Raw genomic sequence first — 17,262 nt, 5'->3', positions numbered from 1 at the left:
CGGGAATTCAGACGGCGAAGGTTTTTTGCGCCCGAAATGTCAGACGTTCTCACACATTGACTCTATGAGGTGCCGCGACAGTAACAGAAGTCACTAACTTATCATTAACAGAAGTAATCGGTGACGCGCGCCTGCACACACGCCTGCACACAAATTTCCATCACGATTTTTTTTTCTCGCGCGCGGCGTTGAGGCGCCTTTCCTAAGCTCTTCCTCCATGGCGGGGTCAGAAGAATGCTGGTCGGAGGCGCCGCCGGGTGATTTGGTGCGCTGCTGAGAGCACTGTCGGAGCGCAGTATGTTCGAATTAACAGTCCCAAATTCTTGCGCGTTCGAATTACCGGGCGTTTTCGCGCATTGGAATGCACATAACTGTGACGGGACCACAGCGTCAGTTAGAATTAAGCGTGTTCGCATTAACGAGATTCGACTATAATAAATTCTGGGATATCAAGTGAAATACCATGGTATGGTTATGAAGCATGCCATAGCGGGAGAATCTGGATGAATTTTGACCACTTGGGGTTCCTTAACATGCACCAAATGCATGGTACACGTGTGTTTTTGCATTGCACCACCCATCTAAATATGGCCACCATAGCCGGGATTCAATCCCGCATCCTGAGGCTTAGCAGCGCAATGCCAAGGCCACTATGCCACCACGGCAGGTAATATTTAAAATGGGTAACTTGTATATGGCGTTTTCATACTAGTGAAGAACGAATATTAGAATATTCACATAGTATCTTTCGAAAACAATGTTCTGCTGTTTGACACACAACTAATGAGGCATATTTTAAATATATAAAATGCAAAAGTAAGCACAGTGGTGGAACAGCCATTTGGCCTTTCGGCACAGATCTTGAAGTGAAAATGCGCATTTGTAACTGAAATAAGCCCTTTTGGTACAGTGTAGAACGTACATCTACACATCATATTGTCTCGATATTACCTGGAGTAATCGAAAAATATGCCGGAGCTCGTTCTATGCGTACCAATGCGGCATTTAAGATAAAAATTACCAGGCTACTTTCATTAAGTTTTAACAGAATGCCTTTACCTATGCGCACATTGCGATATAAAGCCACTTCTACCCATTTCAACTTGCAACAGGTTTTTGCACATTTGTCATGCTTCAAGCGAGCAAAAAAGAAAAAAAAAGAAGATGGTGGAACTAAAACACATATGGAAGGCCACACCCTAAAGGATGCGCACTACAAAACCAGACCATAGGTTTCTTGAGTTTCAATATGAAAAGTCTCTCCTGCATAGCTATACGTTGGGTCGTGCAAAAGTTGTTTAAATTACAACCACAGGACCAACGGACCTGCTCTTCCGATTATGCAGGGTTGTAAGGAAGGTCCCTACTAATGGCAAATTATAAGCCAGTCACTGCTAACCTCTCTGTCTTTCTCTTTCTTTGCCCTTCTCCTAGCCAGAAGTTGAGTGTGCATATTACAATGTACTATCTCTTAAAGGGAAGCTGAAACGGTTTTCAATTTCCATGAATTGCTGGGATTGGGAAGAACAGACCTAATAATTTACGGTTCCGAAATTTTTTTCTTCGTTTTGTTAATATAAGGGGCGGAAATCGCTTTCTAAATCACCCCCGCGGACTCGCCCCCATCGCTTCCCGGAGCGCCGGGTGAGGTGGTTGTCAGAGGAGAGAACCGACGAGAGTGACGTCACTGGCGGGGACCGAGCTGCCGGACCGGCGTGCTGGCATGCATCTTTCCATCCTGCGCTTTACTGAACGACGCTACGAGAGATTTGCCGCCACCGCCGCTCACGTTTGTTTTGCGATTTTCGTAAACTGTTCTTTCCTTCTGTGCTGCGTGAGTGCCTACTGCCAAGGGCGCCCAACATGCCCTCGTTCTGTGCAGCATTCGGCTGCGCGAACACAGGCGGGCGAGACGATGTGGTGTTTCACAGGTTCCCGAAGGACAAGAAGCTTGCAGCGCAGTGCGGTGAGGAGAGATAAGTTCGTGCCGACGAAATCAACTGCGCTGTGCTCGGACCATTTCCGCGATTGCCGGATAGGCTTACGACAAATGCGGAAACGCGTCGTTTCTAGCGTTGCTATACTCCGTTTCATACATCAGGTGCAACGCTGTGGAGGCTTGAGATACTTGCAGTGGCTGCGCACTTAGAAAAAGTTCGGTGTTTCTTGACCCGATTTTTGAGAAAACTTTTCATATATAAGCTCAGTTCTGAATGAAAAAGAAAGAATTTACCCATAGAAACAATCCGTGTACTTATACGGCTGCTAACACGTTCTTTTAAATCAATTTTCTTTTCGGCATTCTTTATTTGCAGCCCGTCGCGGCAGCTTCACGTGCATGCTCGCGCGAGCAAACGCCGCTGGCACGCTACGAACCATACACGGAAACGCGCGCAGTAATAAATTTTGGTAACCGGACTTCGTGCGTAGCTTCCACAGCGTTTCACCTGAGGTATAAATTGGAGTATAGGCTTGCCTAGTGACATTCGACGTACGGTTGCAGTTATGTTTACCACACGGCGGTGCTAAAACTGCCTAATATCTTTATGTCAACACTAGCATGGAGCGCGCATACCCATTCTTGATCGAGCCACAATCACAAAGTCGTCGAACCATATTTTGAATATTGCACATATAATCCCCCTGACCATCTCGATCTGGATGTGTATAATAAGCAACTTCCATGACTGTACCTCGCAGCACTGCATGTGCGCGCTTTGAAACGCGTCACTTATGTTCGCGATCGTGTATCAACGCTCAGAAAACCACGGGACTTTAGACAAGCAGCGGCAAGGTGTTTGACATCGCGGAATTGTACCCGTGTTTACAATCTAATGAGAAGTTAGTGCTTCGGCATTCTTCCAGCAACAAGTTCCGAGTGACACTTAAGCGCATTTTTTCTCCCGTCATTGGAACGTGCAGCTACATGAAAAAAAAAAGCATACGTAACAGCTGAGATTTCCAACGCGCGAGAAGGTGCACACATCGCTCTCGCTTTTGGCACACTCAACATCGTCGTTGCCGCCGTTGCCGCCGTTGCCGCCGTTGCCGCCATCGTTTTCCGTATCGGCTGTCGGTTCGAACATGTACGGCGAAAATACAAGCTGTCTGAGACAGCGAGAACGTTCCATAATGCTTACAACTCAGCTATGAAGCCAGAACAGAACAGCGTGCTACGCTCTGAAACGGCGGCGCCGACCGGCGACTGCCGCCACTGACGTCACAGCGGCTCCGACCAATCACGGGCAACAGCGGCGTTCGCGCGATACCCTGAGGCGCTGGTGCGCGTTTTCATGAAAAAACAGCCGCTTGCGCTTGTTTCCGCCCTTTTTGAACGAGATATTCGTGTTCAGGGGACTCAAAACTGTAGAATGCCGCAGAGAAGTCATTTTTTTCGAAAACTGTTTCAGCTTCCCTTTAAGCGGCACCGTCAACAACTATGCCAAAGAATGTATGACTAAACATTATCCGAAGCTGCTTTTTTATCTGACAACCTCCTTGAGTGAGCTCCGCGTCACAACAGTATAGAGAATACAGAACTGCACCACAAGTGGCATAAACAAGACCGCACAGTGACAGAACAATGGAACCTCCACTAGAGAGAAATGCAACGAAAGAGCAAATATGAGAGGCGCAAAAACAGGAAACGGAGGACCGATGGTGTTGGCTATATCCGTGGTTATGTTCGCTCAGTTCACTTCCATTATTATGATAATTATAGTGCGCTTTAGGTTCTCGTTCGGTTTTACTAGCGATACAGCCCTTATGCTTCATTTGGCGCAGGTGTAGTGAAATTTTCTGCTAAGTCTACGCTTGTTACAACGGATTCGCGCACAAACGAATTTCGGATATGCCGGAATAACTTTGTTCTGCCTATTTTATTGATGCAATGAAGTTCGCTTTTAACAGACCTACAACGGACTATCGGCTACAGCGAACGAAATTAGCGGCATTTTTTTTTTTAATCTGGCGTATAAAATGCACTTTCGCTGTGTCGACAGGGGCTGACAAGTGACTTGCGACGGTCAGGCGAGTGCCGTCTTCTTTAGCGCGCGACGCACGGGGGGGAGGTTCTACTCATGCGGCTGCTGCTTACGGCGCGGACACCGTATCTTCAAGGCGATCTGCGATGTCGGCAAAGTGCGCGCCCGCCGTATCTGGAAGGCGATCTGCGATGTCGGCAAAGTGCGCGCCCGCCGTATCTGGAAAGCGATCTGCGTTGTGAACAAAGTGCGCGCTAGCGCGGGCTTCGGCATCAAAGCGATCTGCGATGCGGACGAAGTGCGTCCAGTGCCGGCAGCTTCGTATGCGCTGTGCTTTCGACATTTAGTTCGCGTTGAAGCGAGAGTATAGCACGAAGGTCAATTCGCTCGCTGCTGCTGCCGCGCTTGCTTAATTTGCTATCGCAATCAATGCTTCGCCTTTCGGGAGAAACTGCGACTTTTTTTGTCTTTTTTTTTGCTTTGGACGTTCGTCACTCACTCTTTGCAATAAGGTTGTTAGACATCGCGACGAAAGTTTCGGAAGTGAGGCGTTTCGGATATTACGGACTTCGGATAAAACAGTAGATTTAGCACAGTTATGAGCAACAGCACGTGCGGTGCAGATCGCGCCGACAGCAATGCATCGAAGTAGCTCACGGCTTCCGAGATTTACGTGCGTTGCGTTGCGCGGCCCCCACAAATTTTGCACGTCATAGCTGACCGCGCTTAGTGGCCGCAGTGGGCGCCTACAAACGAAAAACAAAAGTGTTTGATGGATATTCCTCCTGAGCAGAAAAAAAGGAAAACCACAGTTTCGACAGAAAGACGGAGCACTGATGGCGATAGCAAAGAGGCAATTACAAGAAGTAAGGTTCGTAACTTTACCGGTGTCACGCGCGCTTCCGCAAACATTGACAGGACTCACTCGATGACCACGAACACGCAAGTCGCAACGCTAGCAAGCGCTTCGCACCGCGTCTCGGACACTTGAGATTATGCGACCGCCAACACTAGATGCGCGGGAACAACAAAATGCGCGCGAAGGCACCAACCATTTCGGCTCGCCCTTTGCATTTTCCGCGGAGAGATGACCTCCGAAGAGGCCCGCGATCGGACGCGGGCAAGGAAGAGACGCCCGCTCCTGACCACCCCTGCCCGTGCGTGCTTAACACGTTAATGCGCGTTCACTCTCTCCACATCCATCGGCGCAGGAGTCGTCTGCTCTGGCGCTGCGAGCTGCCGCATGCCCCACAGTCTCCGCAAGTTGTTTACCAACGCGACAAACGGCGCAGCGGTGTTTCCTACCTACCACATTCCGACGCGCATGCTTTGATGTCGGTTTTGCCGTTCAAACTTCACACGCAGAAGGACGCTTGAAGTAACTCTTGCTTCGGCCGACTTTTTATTGTTTTGTTTTCCTAGATTTACTAGCCATACAAGCTCCAAGTGCACGCTTGAATTTACCAAAAACTTTGTTAAATCGAAACAGGGTCGCAAGATTACTTCGCTAAAATTGCGAAATATAATACACGGTTTTCAATGCAACTAAGATCGGCGAATCGAATTAGTTCGTTAAATTGGGAATTTCGTTTAATCGGGGTTTTTGTTACATCAAGGTTTGACTATCTGTGCATCAAACTTCTACAGCTCACAGCGTCATTAACCAACCTGCACTACAGGCTCATGAAAGCATGCCTCACCTCGAAGGTAAAAGAAGAAAGTTCTGTAAGTGTGCTGCATCAATATCATGGCTCACCCATTAGCCCATCGGTATCTTTTAAAAAATTTCTAGCTGTCTACATGCCACTATACAACCATCATGAATTACATAAAAGGGCATGAACAGAAGACATAATGTAAACAAATTAGGACCACAGTGCAAGAGCATCTGAGAGTGCAAGCCAAAGCAGATGACAGGCAGCACGCAATGAAATGGCAGCACCACTGCCATTCACTTGAATCAAATACTATCTCGGAGCAATAGGTTATTTTCAATACAAACAGGCACCAATGTTCAACAAGGAATTGAATTCTTGGGCTTTATGTGCCAAAACCACAATCTGATACTGAGGCACGTCATAGTGGGCAACTCCAGATTAATTTTGACCACCAGGGGATCTTTAACATGTCCCCAATACGCGGGACACAGGCACTTTTGCATTTCACCTCCACCAAAATGCAGCCGCCACAGCCGGCATTTGGTCCCGTGACCTCATGCTTCAACAAGGGCAATAAAAAATAGCATGCAAATGAAATAAGTTACAGATGAAACCTAAATCTGCACAAAACATTTGAACATATTCTCTAACAATGCAGTAGCACTGGCACAATGCATGGCATGGAGTGCAAGGAAAAAGTTCACAGTCACGCAAACATATTGGCATAAAATATTTACTAAATACAAGTTTCATAAAAATTATTGCCTATCCCATATCCAAATGTGCATGACTGCTTGAAGTGCATCTTCTTACATCATTAGCATACAGTGATCAAGCTAATAGGTGTCAGACAAGTTCATTACAAATCATTGCAACAAGATTCTTAATCATTTCCTGCCTAGTGGAACGATTCCTTCATCTAACCTTTTTTTATTCCTGTTCAGAAACAAGTTAATAATTGCCTCACACTTCCCTAGTCAATAATGCTATCTCCTCTGACCTGCACTACAAGTTTCACAAACTGTGGGTTTTGCAACAGCCAAAAAAGAAAAAAGAAAAAAAAAGCAGAACCCATATCTTGGTCTCCAGGTTCCCCAGTATGTGTGAGTGTGCTAGAATTCTTTCTGTGATGCTTGAGATTATTTATAGAATACCTTTGGTAGCTGACTACATAACAAAATTATGTCACACTTTCAGATAATGACGTTAAGAGGGGTTCTGTCTACCTTTCTTGTCTTGCGCCTTTCATTCTAGCCCAATAGCACCAACCTAAATATAGTCCCAGGTTAGAACGGATGTTATTTACTCAAAAAGCTGCCACATCAGAAAGCAGTAGGGAGAAAACACTGGCTTGGGCAAACAGTATCATTTAAACAATAGGAAGTGCCAATGGCACAGCACATGGTAATCTTATCACTTTCTGTAAGTATATAAAAGTATGTATCCCTATGAATTTTCCATGTTGCTCTTAAATCGAAATCCACACTGAAGCTAAGAGAAAGTTGACCCAGCGATGAGGGTTTCCATGGATTTCTAGAATCCACATCAGGAAAGGTGTTGTTACCTTTCTTGTTTCCCTAAGAAATCTAGGAGTACAATGCTGAAGCAGAATTTTCAAAGTCTGGCAACACGATACCTTTGCCACCCCAAGTGGAGTGCAACAACAGTGCACTTCCTTACCACAAGCATGAGCAGGGTTTCAAGTGAATGGCTTACCCTCATCTTTTTCACAGTGCTCGCCACTGTACCTGGCTGTGCACAGGCACTTGGGCACTCCACCCTGTAGTGTGCACAAGCCACCGTGTTGGCAGTAGTAGTCAAAGCATGGGTCCACCCGGTAGTCCTCTGTAAGAAGAGAGACGTGAACAGAAGCCAATTCAAAGTCAGGCAACACAAAATTGAAAGCAGAGTTTGTCAGTGCACTAAAATTGAATATGCACCATGTCACATTCAGATTTGCTTTCACTGCATCTGTACATTCGTTGTTTTTTTTGCACACACCACCAACAAGCCAGCTTTCTGAGCTATCGATGAAGCCTTCGCTGAAGGCTATCATGAATTTGCAGCATACCAAACGAAGTTAGCCTGTGGGTAAGAAAATTTGGTTTAGGTGCAAGAATAGGGCATCACATATTTGTGCCAAATTGAACTAGTATTTGGCTTGGACATGTGGTACCATCTTTGACAACCTATTGACTGCTCAGAAACTGTTACTAGCCACATCGTGGATGACGTGGACGCCATATGAATGTGCCAACTACATGAGCATTTAATAAGGAACAAAATACATTGCGTGCTTATTTTATTTGTATATGCTGAAGATGCTGCCACTTTGCTACACATGACCATATGACAGGAAGGTGCCTATACATAATCTGGGCCCAGTAAGATGCATTAACATTTTCATTATTGCTGGTTTTGTGGTAAGCCATGGTATTGCAAAAACATAGAGCTCAATGTTGAACTTGTCATTTGCATAGCTTCTAAAATTAGCAAAGCAAACAAAGGCATGAAGAAGAGGAGAACCAAATGGAATAATCATGAAACTGGAAATGCCTTCATTTAGTACAAAAAGCCACACAACGAAAGCTTCACATGCATGCACAAGAGCCAGCAATAAATCAACCTGCCACAAACATAAATATGCAGTAAAAAAGATAAAATATCATCAGGCAGTGCCACCACAGAAGATACTTAAAACCCCATAGCTAAATACTTGGTTACATTGATGCACACTAATATGAATGGGACACTGACATAATCTTCACTTTTTTTTTCTTTGTAAAGAGAACTTCATCAACTCACAGGTTATAATGCCACACCTATTTCCAAGCATTATTGGGAAAGCAGGCACTTTTTGTGAATGAGCACTTTTCTCATTCTTCCTTTCACTCCATTTCTTTTTCTTTAGAAAAGCGTTCTATAATTTCTTTATAAGACGGGATAAGTGCTCACACAATCTCCCTGTCTAAATAAACATTAATTCACCTATATTCCTCTAATATTTTTAAGGGACAACTCAATGAACCTCTTCCAAACTGCATGCATCCGCCACACTGAGCTGCCAAAGCAATCCCTGTACATGAATTAAAAGCTTGCCACTCTTTCACCCGCAACAACCACCATTTTAGGTACTGGCCAGCACTTTGTGAACATAGATGCAATGAATATGGCTATAGCCAGGCACGATCAGGCCAAAGTTTAACATGTTCACTGCAACATAGTTCACAGGTGGGTAATGGCGGTTATTTCTCCTGTGTGGTTGTGGAAAGCTTTCCTGTAGTGTGCAAGCAACATCTTAGCTAGAAATCAACCAATAGAAAAAATTTGTGTTGCTTTCAATTGCTTCCAAGAGGCACCATTTCTGTAGAACTTGAGAAACTGCACGACTCACCGGTGTCCCGACGCATAGGAATAGGCACCTCACAATGTGCTGGTGCAGAGAATGTGTTAAAAAAATTAACCAATTCACAGGCCATCTACAATAAAAAGGAACATGCAGTAGACACCAGGATCATGGATCCAGAGTGCACATTACTTACTGCAATGCCGCACATCTGGGAGAGGGCAGGCATCCCATGTGGGGCTTCCCTCAGCATGTGCACTGGCCAAGGGGAGATTGGCACCTCCAGAGATGCAGCCACGAAACCCCGAAGGTGCCACTACAGTTGACACAGCTGCTTGCGACACAAGAGAGAGGAGGTAGGGCCTGATGGTGTCGCTGGCCACGAGCACAGGCTGCTGTTCACCCACATGCAGCCAAACCAGGCCATATGTGGGACGCAAGGAGACCCAGTAGAGCTGGTTGTCCGTAACATTGGCCCCCACCTGAGGGCCAGTCAGCAAAGGGCAGACACTGTTGAGCATCCAGCTAGGCACTGAAGAATAAGTAATGCAGATTTTGACTGCAGCAACATTTTTCAGCAGGTAACCACTAAAACATGGTGCGCAAACAGCATCACAGCAATGGCATGTGAAACTGAACGTCCAGGGTCCACTGTAGTTCTCGTACAATCAAAGCTCATTATAATACAGCTTCATCCGACATGAAAATACCTTCGTTATACCCGCTATTCGTCACAGTTGAACCTCTCTATAACGAACATGGATTTAACGAGTTATCGTATATAACGAAGTAAATCTAAAATTTGTTTCGACATGCTTTAATTCAATGGAGTGTTCTCCTGCTATAACGAAATCGAAAATGCCGGGTCCGACAAAGTATCCCATATAGCAAAGCAAGTTTTATTGCGACAGCAATCATGTGGACACTCCAGTCGAATTTGCGCCGCCGTCGGCATGAGGCATGAAGTCCCAAGTGCAATAAGATCGCGGCCGCGCGTCGTATGCTGTAAAGCGAGGGAAAGCATGCGAGGGTGACCCGAGAAGGATGGCGGCTTGGTGCGGCGGCGTCTTGCGCGCGCAAGGGAGGAAGGCGGGGAGAATGCGCGCCGACGTTTCGCGCGGGCGCAATGGGAGAAGCGGGGAGATGTGTGCGCGCTAGCAGGAGGGAGGGGAGGAGGGTAGAGCCAACACCTTCTAGATAACACAAGGCCTGTGCACTTCGATTCAAGATGCCATGCTACCTTGCCCGACTGCCACGAAATCTGATGTGTACCGGGTAAGCCGCGGCGATTTTGACGTCACCGCTTTCGTAACGCCGGGCTTGATGGTGGAAAGTTAGGTCCAAGTAGCATGACCTCATAAAGCAGAGTGCACAGGCCTCCTAAGGGACGTTGGTAGAGCGCGTCTTTTCAACTCCAGCCGCGGCTGAGCATGAGCGCGACCGCGCGCGTCCTATCTTGGAGGTAATCTGCGGCGGGTTCGAAGGCCAATCGGGCCGAGATAACTGATTGCTTCGTGTGCGTCGTGTTCCCGCATGCCTTTTTCGCGTTGATGCGAGGTGCAGCACAAAGGAGAATTCGCTCGCCGCTGCTGCCGCTCTTCATCACGCCAGCATTCTGACAGTGATTGTGCGCGGTCATCGAGTTAGATGTGTTCGTGTTTTCCTGTGCGCGAGTGACACCGTGTGTGTTAATTTAGTTAGTAGACGAATGTTTACAGCAGTTTATGCAGCTGATAAAACTACTAACATTACGGCATATAGCTGTCCAATAAGTTGCCATCGCAATCCCGGCCGCGGCGGCCGCATTTTGATGGGGCGAAATGCAAAAACACCCGTGTCTCGTGCATTGAAGGCACGTTAAAGACCTCCATGTGGTCAAAATTAATCCGGAGTCCCCCACTACGGCGTACCTCCATAATCAAATCGTGGTTTTGGCATGTAAAACCTGCAGAATTCAATTTGCCATCGCAATCAATGCTTCCCTTCTCGGGGGAAACTGCGACTTTTGTGCCTGCAAGTGCCTCAAATATATATTCTGATAGCGAAAATCAAATGATCTTTTAGACGCCCGAGTTTTCTGACTTCCCTGCGTCACCACCTCTCACCAACGTATATAACGACATTAACCTACATTTCAGGCCCTGCACGGTGTTTCGGGCATAAGACGCGCGCGCTATGCCGAAAACGTGGCGGCAATGAACAAAGTTGCCGCCACGTCGGTAGGCACCAAACCGCTACACTGGTGTCGACTCCTGACGAAGCGGCGCCGGTTATGCCTAGCGACTAAAGTGTGGCCGGCGGCGTCGCGGGAAGTTCGGCATCGAATTGTTCGCACTCGTATACCTTACGGGCGATCTAGCGCGAGATCAGACGCACGGGCTGGACTGTAGTATAAAGAGTACGGATCCACGACCGGGCCCCTCCATGTCCGAGTGGTATGTGGGCGGCGGCAGCTTGGCTTGGTTTGACCGCAGACGGCAAGCCAACGTACCGAACCAGCGCGATAACACCGATCGCACAGTTGCGTATTCGCGGCGGTGCCGAGCATGTGTATGTAATTTATTGATACACCAGCGCGTCGTATCGGCATAGCAAGATGCCAACGGGCCATAAAAATTTGCAGTAGACACTTTGCTGGCCCGTTGGGGGCACGCGCTTTTGCGTTTTTTGGGTATAGACTTAATCGCGCTTTTTTTTTTCGACATTGTGTGTATGCTTGTAACAAATATCGGATATAACGAAAATTCTATTGTGGCCGATAAGACTTTGTTATAACGAGGTTAGACTGCATTAGCATGTATTTGCGAACCTTTTTACATTTACTTTTCAATATTCAATCATTCCTTATATCTTTGTCCTTTATATTGAGGTCCGACTGTATACATTACTTGACATCTATTTACTCTTAAACAGCAATCAATCGTACATAAAAGAAGGAGAATGGATACTGTCAATTATTCAAGTATAGTGGTTTTTTTTCATACACATTTTATTTGTAAGTGAGCATCTTTCTTGTCAACTTCTTTGCATTTCTGTAAACCTTACTGCCCATTTTTACTTAATATGCATCCAGAGACCTAGACGCAATGGGGCCGCAATGACTATAGGATTTTTCTTTTTAACTTAAAATAGCCCCGTGCACACTGGATGTCTTTTGCGACTAGTCACAAATTACATTAAGATGGTGGGATTTCGAGTACCAAAACCACGATATGAGACATGCCGTAGTGGGAGACCACAGGCCAATTATGAACACCTGGGGTTCTTTAACATGTCCGTAAATATAAACACGTGAGCATTTCTTGCATTGCGCCTCCTTCAAATCATGGTCGCCTTGTTCGAACCCACGGTTTCGAGCAGCGCAACGCCACAGCCACTTAGCTATCGCGTTGGGTTAACAATGAAGAGCATACAGACGCGCCTGTATATATAGGCGCGTCTGTATAGGCGTCACTACACGCGTCACTGCACGCAACAGGCGTCACGCAATAGGCGTCACTGCACGCAACAGTGATCGGATGGCAAGAGGGCAGTCGCGCCCACAGAAATAGAATAGTCTGCACTGCACGGACCGTGACGGAATCGTTGACCCCTTGGACGGACCAGCTGAGCTCGAGCGGACCGTCAGAGCGCACGGCTAGCGAGATGGAGTCGTTGCCGAAGCTCTGCCGTAGTATCGTTCCATTGCTGCACGTCCGGAAGGTGAGGCTGGTGACTGCGCTCAGTATGGGCTGCGAGTCGTTCAGCAGGAGGCGCGTGGATCCATTCAGGAAGACCTGCGACGCCACGCACGCCAGGTCCCACAGCAGGGCCACGGTGAGGCCTGCACGGAACACCGAGAAGGAAGAGATGAGTCCAACGCTGTCACACGTCCATCGCACGCAAAACACGCGATGCGGCGGGAGAGGAACTGTCGCAGGCAGCCGTCTGAAGACTGCGCGAGCCCGCGGCATGTCACGCAGTTTTAGCCGTATCGTAATGCCGTACAGAAAAGCATCTGGGTAGCACGGTAAATCTTTCAGTCCATCAAAATGACGTAAGTGCAAGGCCGATGATGACCGTGTTCTCTGTACAGCTGGTACGGCAATGCAGCAGAAATGAAACACAAAGTACTAGTAGTACTATATATACATGCCGATGTAGAAGCTAGATGGTGAAGTAACAATGTCGGGAATAACGGCTTCAGGGTGACAGGCGCGAAGTTGTACTGTACAAAGTATGCAGAATCATGGCACAGAAGAAAGAAAGCCTATAAAGATTTATGCGCGTAAGTTCAAGTAATGTTGCAAAGATACGGGGGGAAAGTGGGTGGGGATCGAGGGCATGAAGCAAGCGATGTGGCTTTCGTGTTGTAAAAACAGGATGTCTATGTTTCAGTCAAGATACTAAACCAAACAAAGCCCCCTTATTTCTAATGCATACGATGGGGGTCCCCCAGGCAAAAAGCTGCTGTCAGAGAATTTGAGGGGACATAAGGACCGTACACAGGCAGCAGCAATAGTGGTTCGTTCAGTGAACAAACAAATTTTTTTAAATACTTCGCAGCAGTAATTATTTTGAAACCATGCAGATATTATGTGTCCATAGATATCTACAAACTATGCAGACAGTATCCGCGCATATACTATCCGAAGAAGTTTTTTTTTTATAGCCCGTAGATATGATCTCTATAGCAGCTGCACACTGAAACCCTGCAAACATCTTCCCAGAGCATTATTCTTCTAATGTTCCATTTCATTTTGCAATCATTCCACCCTTCATCATAATCTCCGAAGTGACACCTCCGTTATCGCTAGACTGGCCGCTCGGCATGCCGCGAGATTAGAAAAAAGAGTGAAAAATGAAATGCGAACGTTGTAAAACACAGGCCATGCTGTAACACATTTGATCACTATGCGGAATTCGCACGCTAGCACTTAATATTCAGTCGTGGGGGCTTTTCTATGTCTGTAATGCACTGCGGCGAGGACAGGAGCCCAAACGCAGATTTTGGGAGCCATTTTACCGCGGAGGTAACGCATAAGTGAAGCACTTTGCTGTTGGTTTTCTGTTCTCCCGCAATTCCGGCAAGTGGCGCAATGTATGTAAATTCCTACGAAAACACAGAAAATGACAATAAAACAATCAACGAGTAAAAAAGGGGGGAAGGGTAAGGGGGAGTCTCTCAACTCCGCTGCAGTTGCGAAACGCCAAGTTGGACACCAAGCTCGCAAGGCGTCCAAGATCCGACAAGGTACTTAACTACCGCAACACCAACGGGAAGCCGTATAGGAGCAGCTCGCACTGGCTGCAGACAAGGGGCTGCCCTTCAGACAAGGAGCACAAGCGTTCATCCCGGAGCGCAAAGAACAATGCACGGTCGGCCACACGCAAGCCGCGCGACGCGGCACGACCCACATCCCGCCCCCCGAGTTCCGCACCCACAGCGTGCACAGGGAGGAAGACCGCCCGAAGACCGTTTGACGCACAGAAGATGGCGTGCTTCCACGCAGCGTACGGCGGCGGTTTGCGCGAGGAGGTTTTCGAAAAGCACGCGCGGCGCGGTGTTGCATGCACGTGTGTGAGGGAGCATCCACAGCGCAAATCTTTCTTCGCAAGCGGCGGCGAGGAGCATCGCGCAAGAGGTATGGCGGCGATGACCCCGTCCATCATCAGACCCGCACGGCGAAGATCGTAAAGCCAGCGCAGCGCTGAGAAATAAAGGGCCGCCATTGTCAGTCTGCATTGCGAGTATACGTGTACTGTGCAAGTAGTGCAAGTGCACCTGCCACGTCTCGCTTCCTTCCTTCCGCGCACGAATTTGCAGACGGCGCCGGCATATCGTCAAGAACTACCGAGCGCGCTACTCTGGTCTGGGGCTCTCTCACGGAGTTTATTTCACACACACACACACACACACACACACACACACACACACACACACACGTAAATATATAATATATATATATTATATATATATTATATATATATTATATATATAATATATTATATATATTACGTGCCTCCCACGTCTACGTGGGAGGCACGTAGAGAATCGGACTTGGCGCAATAGTATTAGTATCCGTACACGGGCGATGACGCATGTCTTCAAAAGATTGGGCCGGAGCTTTTTTTTTTTTTTCTGGCTACTGAGGGGAAATAAAATGCCAAGCGAATTGGTAAATTAGGCCTTTGAATTAAACGAAACCGAGATCGGCCGCCGTGGGGCCAGTCGGCCGTTTCAAGCACTGGAACGGTATACGGAGCGCCAGTGAAGTCATTTCTCTGTGTGGCCGGCCAGAGTGCTCGGCGTAATAAACCTGAAACAGTTGCCAGACGGAGCCAAATTCCGGTAAATGAGCAGTCTATACACATTGTAAGTTATGGTGTCAACCAAGGTTTAAAAAAAAATTATGGGGTTTTACGTGCCAAAACCACTTTCTGATTATGAGGCACGCGGTAGTGGAGGACTCCGGAAATTTTGACCACCTGGGGTTCTTTAACGTGCACCTAAATCGAAGTACACGGGCGTTTTCGCATTTCGCCCCCATCGAAATGCGGCGGCCGTGGCCGGGATTCAATACCGCGACCTCGTGCTTAGCAGCCCAACACCATAGCCACTAAGCAACCACGGCAGGTACAACCAAGGTTGTAAGCAGCACAAACGTGATTGGTGTAAAAGGCGTTTATCTGAAGAAACGAGCTCCCGTCACATAACGACGCGTTCGCTTTTAAAAGTAAAACATGCTAAGCTTTCATATAGAGGCCGGCTTGCGTTGGTCGGTATCAATTAGCAACGCCAACCTGCGTCAGAGTCTTTTTTTTTTTTTTGCTTTGAAACAATCATCAGTGATTACAAAATAACAGTTACCTTCCGTACATCTCACACGAGTACACAACGCCTTCTTTGCGCGGTTTTCTTTTCTCTTTTTCTTTTTTATAGCCAGCTAATAACATGACATATGACAAGAACTTAATTCGAGTCCAAAGGAACTGAGAACCAAGATCAAGTCGGTGGCTCCGCCCACGATGGGAGCGGGAGACGAAGTCCCGCCGCAATGTCGTGAGCCCTCTGGACAGCCTGGAAATGAATGTGGAGATTGCTGCTCTTGAGGGATTTCTCTCATTGCTCTTTCGTGATAGGTGGAGAGGCGTTAAGGGCTGGGCACAGCCAGAGCATGTGTTCAAAAGAGCATGAGTCATGACCATATTTGGGGCACCACTGTGAGTGGCCAGGGCCTGTCCTATTAAAGGGGCACTAAAGGTTACCAGAAACTCAAGTTAAATTGGTAGAGCAATGTTCTAGAACGTTTAAGGCGTCAATTTAATCGCGAACAGAGCTTTAGTAATCGAGAAATTGAGGTAAATGCATGACACGATTTGAGACCTCCCAGCGACATTCCGGTACTAGCCCGATGACGAAAGGACTCCTCATAATTTGTGTTTCTAATACTCAACTACTCGTATTAAAAATATAATTTCATTCGATTATAAGACGGAAAAAAATGCTACTTGTCTACGTCTATTCGATTCTAAGAAAAAATAACATTTTGACGTTACCCTTCAGTAAAATGGGTGTTCGAAAGGTTTCGTTTTCGCTCGACTCTGCGCGCTCGACTCTGCGCCGCGCACGCTTTGGAGTTTCAGTACTTTCGTTATCGCGTCGTGCTGTGAGGGTTCTGCTGGCTCGCGAAATTTTCATTTGGAACAAGCAGCGAGAATGCCACGTCCATGTGATGTCGTGGGAAGCCCTCGTTGCTTTCCCGCTCCGGAGAGCCGGTGTCGAGGCCGCCGTCGTAGTACGCAACGACGCCGGCAGTGCGAGCCCTCAGCAGCAGGTCGCGCTCGTCGGCGCTCAAATCGCTGAAGTTGAGCCTACCATCGCGAGCCAATCTGTCGGTGTCAGGGTCCATTGCGACGAGCGTCGAAGTTTGCGTCATAGAATGAAGTACCATCTTATGGGCGTCTTGCGCTGGAGCTTGAGGTATAGTAGCGGCGCCTGGTGGCGGTGCGGGAAACGACATCTCGGTCATGCCAGCTTGGGTCGTATTGAGCCCTGGCTGTGACGAAGCACGTTTCTAGGCCGAGTTTTGCGTCAATTCGCACTTTTTTATGCCCTGTTGCGAGTGCGAAAAGGCTCACAGACCACGCCGACCACGCTGCGAGCTCGCCGCAGCCTATAGTTTAACGAAAACGGACTCTCCGTGTGCCGTGGGACGTAATGTGGGACGTAATTCGTTTCTCCTTCCGCTAGCCACCATACTCCCGCTTTCGCTCTGCTGTCGGCTCTGTCTTG

The 17,262-nt window shown here is 47.5% G+C and overlaps 1 protein-coding gene across 1 annotated transcript in view; it reads right to left on the bottom strand.

Annotated features, from left to right (window-relative positions):
- crb (cell polarity complex component crumbs) overlaps positions 1-17,262 on the bottom strand; it is a 308,733-nt gene that overhangs the window by 129,440 nt on the left and 162,031 nt on the right. Inside the window, exons 2-4 of the mRNA XM_065452373.1 lie at positions 12,560-12,810; positions 9,184-9,469; positions 7,358-7,486 (exon numbers count right to left, since the gene is read on the bottom strand). Coding sequence (XP_065308445.1) covers positions 7,358-7,486; positions 9,184-9,469; positions 12,560-12,810 — 666 coding nt within the window. The remainder of the gene's footprint in view (positions 1-7,357; positions 7,487-9,183; positions 9,470-12,559; positions 12,811-17,262) is intronic.

The sequence above is a fragment of the Dermacentor albipictus genome, unplaced genomic scaffold (genome assembly GCF_038994185.2).
Source record: "Dermacentor albipictus isolate Rhodes 1998 colony unplaced genomic scaffold, USDA_Dalb.pri_finalv2 scaffold_21, whole genome shotgun sequence".
Classification (NCBI taxonomy): domain Eukaryota; kingdom Metazoa; phylum Arthropoda; class Arachnida; order Ixodida; family Ixodidae; genus Dermacentor; species Dermacentor albipictus.
The sequence above is the reverse complement of the archived record's forward strand: the minus strand, read 5'-3'. Positions and strand labels throughout refer to the sequence as shown.